The sequence below is a fragment of the Charadrius vociferus genome, unplaced genomic scaffold (assembly GCF_000708025.1).
Source record: "Charadrius vociferus isolate BGI_N301 unplaced genomic scaffold, ASM70802v2 scaffold1084, whole genome shotgun sequence".
In the NCBI taxonomy this organism is placed as follows: Eukaryota; Metazoa; Chordata; class Aves; order Charadriiformes; family Charadriidae; genus Charadrius; species Charadrius vociferus.
The window spans coordinates 110,219-114,715 of record NW_009647974.1 but is presented as its reverse complement, the minus strand read 5'-3'; the positions used below and the strand labels follow the sequence as shown (position 1 = coordinate 114,715).

Genomic DNA, 4,497 nt, shown 5'->3' with positions numbered 1-4,497 from the left:
CAGGTACGATTTCTTTCAGGGCAAAAGAAATCCAGGGGAGGTTCCCAACTGTTTCTGTCCTACGAAAAAAGAAAAAAAAAAAAAAAAAACACACCACCTTTCTGCAGAACGTTTCCACACAGACAGAAAGGAAGTTGCTGAGATCTGCGGCCTCCACACTTACCGCACCGGGAGGAGCCTCGGTTCTCGTTGGCAAAGAAGGTCAAAACCTGCCGTGGCACCGACACCACTCGTTCCCTGTCCCCCAGTGGCACCACAGCCTCTGAGAAGCCCCAGGCCTCGCTGATCATGGAATCATAGACTGCTTTGGGTTGGAAGGGACCTTGAAGGCCATCCAGTGCCACCCCCTGCCCTGGGCAGGGCCACCTCCCACCAGCCCAGGTTGCTCCAAGCCCCGTCCAACCTGGCCTTGAACACCTCCAGGGATGGGGCAGCCACAGCTTCTCTGGAAAAAGCTGGAGCTTGAGCGTCTCAGAAAACCAGAAGAGAACTGGGGGGAATCAGTCCTGCTTAGAAAAATGGTTGGGCCCATGGAGAAGAGAGCTCAGGCTTTCTGTTTGCTGTGAGGACATCACGGCTGGGCCACTATCCCGTCCCCTTGCCCTGATTCACTCCGCAACGAGCCAGAGAGAGGAACCGGCCCTGGGTAAAACCATCAGTGCTTCCTCGGCCACGTCAAAGCATGGGGAGCCCCTTCCACCACAGGGTGACAGTGGTGGAAGACTCTGCCCCTGCCCAACTGTGAGCCCAGAGGGTCCAGAAAGCCCCTGTGGAGCCAACTCACCACAGGAGCCTGAGGGCCCGAATCCTGGAACTTGCTGCTCTCCTTGTGGAAGTTGTAGTTGGCCCCAGAGGCCTTGGCAACCTTCTCCATGATGAGCTCAGGCTCCACATCCTCATCCGCGCGAGCGTTGATGGTGACATGAGCCCCCTGAGCAGGGAGAAAGCCAGCACAGGAGTGAGAGGGTGACTCCAGAAGCCACCAAACCCACCACGTGGCTTTGATAGGTCCCGTTTACACTCCTGGAGCTCCCAAGGGAAGAAAAAGGGCTCAGGTGAAAAAAGGGAGGTCACCAGCCACTCTAAGACCACAGAATGGTGGGGGTTGGAAGAGACCTTGGGAGATCATCCAGTCCAACCCCCTGCCAAGGCAGGGTCACCCAGAGCAGGTTGCACAGGGTCACATCCAGGCAGGTTTTGAATCTCTCCAGAGAAGGAGACTCCCCCACCTCTCTGGGCAGCCTCTTCCAGTGCTCTGGCACCACCAAAGGAAAGAAGTTTTCCTCATGTTGAGACAGAATTCCCCGTGATCCAGTTTGTGCCCGTTGCCCCTTGTCCTGTCGCCGGGCACCACTGAGAAGAGTCTGGCCCCATCCCCTTCACCCCCACCCTTTAGATAGTGATAAGCACTGATGAGATCCCCTCTCAGTCTTCTCTTCTCCGGCTAAACAGACCCAGGGCTCTCAGTCTTTCCTCACAAGAGAGGTGCTCCAGTCCCTTGAACGTCTTCGTAGCCCTCTGCTGGACTCTCTCCAGTAGTTCCTTGTCTTTCTTCAACTGGGGAGCCCAGAACTGGACACAGTAGTCCAGCTGTGGCCTCACCAGAGCAGAGCAGAGGGGGAGGATGACCTCCCTCGACCTGCTGGCCCCGGTCTTTGGAGTGCGCCCCAGGACACCACTGTCCTTCTTGGCCACAAGGGCACGCTGCTGCCTCAGGGGCAACTTGTCCCCCAGATAGCTAACGCAACGCTGCGAAAGCCAACATCCCTTGGGGCAGAAAGAGGCTTGTTTCGCCCCATTTGTATGGCGAATCAGCACATCTGGGCTGTCCTACACCGCAGGAGGATGGAGTCCTTGGGACACCCCCCAGCCTCTCCTGGCCACAGTCCTGCCTCTGTGCCCCCCCAAAGAGCAGCATGAGCCACACAGGGTTCCCCAGCCCACCGATCCCGGGGGAGGACACAACAAAGAGAGGACCAAACCTTTAAGAAGTTCGCTACGGTGCTGACGTGGTTGGCACAGGCTCCTTTCCTCACGTCATTCACGCCTTCACCAGTCTGCAAAGAGAAACCATCAGCGCCCGCTCACCCCACCGTCCCACCGCCGGCAGGTTTTATAGCAGCAGCACCGTGGTCTGAGCCTGCAAATCGTCCACCGCTGGCCACGGCAAGGGCTTCGCCAGGGCTTACTGCGGGGGAAAAGAGCCCGCTCTGCAGCAAGCCCTGCCCAGGGGCACACGGCCAGCATCCTGCCCAGGGACAACGGTCACACCATGAGGGCTCCAGGCCCCTGCTGATCCTCCAGCGCTTCATTCAACCCATCGTATCATGGAAACACAGAGTGGTTTGGGTTGGAAGAGACCTTGAAGACCACCCAGTGCCACCCCCTGCCCTGGGCAGGGACACCTCCCACCAGCCCAGGTTGCTCCAAGCCCCGTCCAACCTGGCCTTGAACACCTCCAGGGATGGGGCAGCCACAGCTTCTCGGGGCAACCTGTCCCAGGGGCTCACCACCCACACAGCAAAGAATTTCTTCCTCATTATCTCATCTAAATCTCCTCTCAGTCTAAAACCATTCCCCCTCGTCCCACGGCTCCCCTCCCTGATGCAGAGTCCCTCCCCAGCTCTCCTGGAGCCCCTTTAGGCACTGGAAGGGGCTCTGAGCTCTCCCCTTTTTCGCCTTCTCTTCTCCAGGCTGAACCCCCCCACCTCTCCCAGCCTGTCCTCCCAGCAGAGGGGCTCCAGCCCTCCCAGCATCTCCAGGGCCTCCTCTGGCCCCGCTCCACCAGCTCCGTGTCCTTCTGCTGTTGGGACCCCCCGAGCTGGAGGCAGCACTGCAGGGGGGTCTCCCCAGAGCAGAGCGCAGCAGAGGGGAAAAAAAAAACCATCCTTGATGGGAACCACAACTCGAGAGAGAATGGAAGGGAGAGACAGCGATTTATTTCCACCAGGTCCCCACTCACCCAGTTGATGAGGACATATTTGGGCAGGCCAGAGTTAGGATCCTTCACCCTACAGAAGGCGTACATCACCTTCCCGCTGTTGAGCTCCTCCACCATCTCCTCCAGGCCACCATCTGCCCCAGGAGAGAAAGGAGAGGGTGTAAGACAAGGAGATCACATACACGTGGTGGGAACAGCCAAGCCGGCATCTTTATTTCCTGGAGATTATTCCTGTTAGATTTGGACTTGTCCTACACCAAGAGTATCTCAGACCCTTTGCGTTTGCCCTCCGTTACCAGCTCGTTTGTGCCGGAGTCAGGACTCAGCCCACTCTCACCCACACCCCCGTCCCCACCAGAGCTCCTCTTCCTCAGAGCTTCACCACCACAACCCCAACTCAACGCAAGGGAAGATCCCAGGTCCGTAACACCAGTCAAACCACGACAGAGAAGGGAAAGGCGGTGCCCACACGCCCCAGACTCATTTGAGGCAGCGACAAACTCTGCCCACGGGTCCCTACAGCAGGTCTCCGGTGAACACCACTGGGAAACATCTCGACGGGAGATGGGGAAAGTCCCACAGAGCGGTAGGGGAACCGGCTGTGCCGTGTTCCCCTCCCACCTCACAGCCCACAGCCGCGGCAAGCTCCGCTTCGGGAAAGGGGAAGGAGAGAAGAAAGTGAGAGGCCGGCGCAGGGTATGGAGGGGGAAACTCCTGCCCCGGGGTTTGGCTCAAGGGGGTTAAACCCCCCCCGGGGGTCCCTCCGGGCTGATCTCCGCAGGGACTGCTCCTCGCTGCCCCGCGAACCCTGGCATCCCTCCGCTAAAAGCATTATGCCAAAGAACTGCCAGAAAAAAAGGGGGAAAACCCCAACAAAACGCGCTCTCACATCAAAAAAAAAAAAATTCCCAGACTTCCTTCTATGTCGGTTTGTCCCAGTTCCTGAAATGCGGAAAACCAGTTACCAAACACCGGTGGCACAGCCGCGCCTGGTTTGCTCCCTTCTCTCCTTATGAAATATTGACGCTCCGGCTCTAAACTCGGCGCAGCGGCTTCCAAGTTTAAGGCTGGAAGTCCGAAACCGGTGGTGGGAACCTTCCCCGGACCCCGGGGGTCAATGTTTAACGCTACGGGCACGGGAGGAGTGGAGCTCTGCCGGGAGGTTTGGGTCGCGCTAACGGGGGAGCGGCAGAGTTACGTTGTGCCTAATTAAGGGGAAAAAGGAAAAAAAAAAAAAATTGTTTAAATTTTCCCTGCCAGGCTCACCTCCGGAGCCGGCCACGCGCAGGTCGTTGCTGTTGCCTTCATAGGTGAACAGAGCCCTAAAATAAAAGCCAAAGAGGAGTTTTTTTAGCCAACCCCAAGAGAAACGCTGCCCCCAAACCTCACACCTCCAGCAGCGTCTCCCCTCCGGACCCTCTGCAGTGCACCCCAAAAACTCCCCCGTGCCCACTCAGGGCGCCTGCACCATCCCCTCCCCCCCGACACCCCTCGATGGACACAGCTCCATAGGGCCCCCCACCCCACACACCTCCTGCCCCACATCCCAGACACCC

The 4,497-nt window shown here is 58.2% G+C and overlaps 1 protein-coding gene across 1 annotated transcript in view; it reads right to left on the bottom strand.

Annotated features, from left to right (window-relative positions):
• Window positions 1-4,497, bottom strand: part of DBNL (drebrin-like) — a 50,209-nt gene that overhangs the window by 19,924 nt on the left and 25,788 nt on the right. Inside the window, 4 exon segments of the mRNA XM_009883457.1 lie at window positions 785-931; window positions 1,983-2,057; window positions 2,963-3,075; window positions 4,208-4,263. Of these exon segments, the coding sequence (XP_009881759.1) occupies window positions 785-931; window positions 1,983-2,057; window positions 2,963-3,075; window positions 4,208-4,263 (391 nt within the window).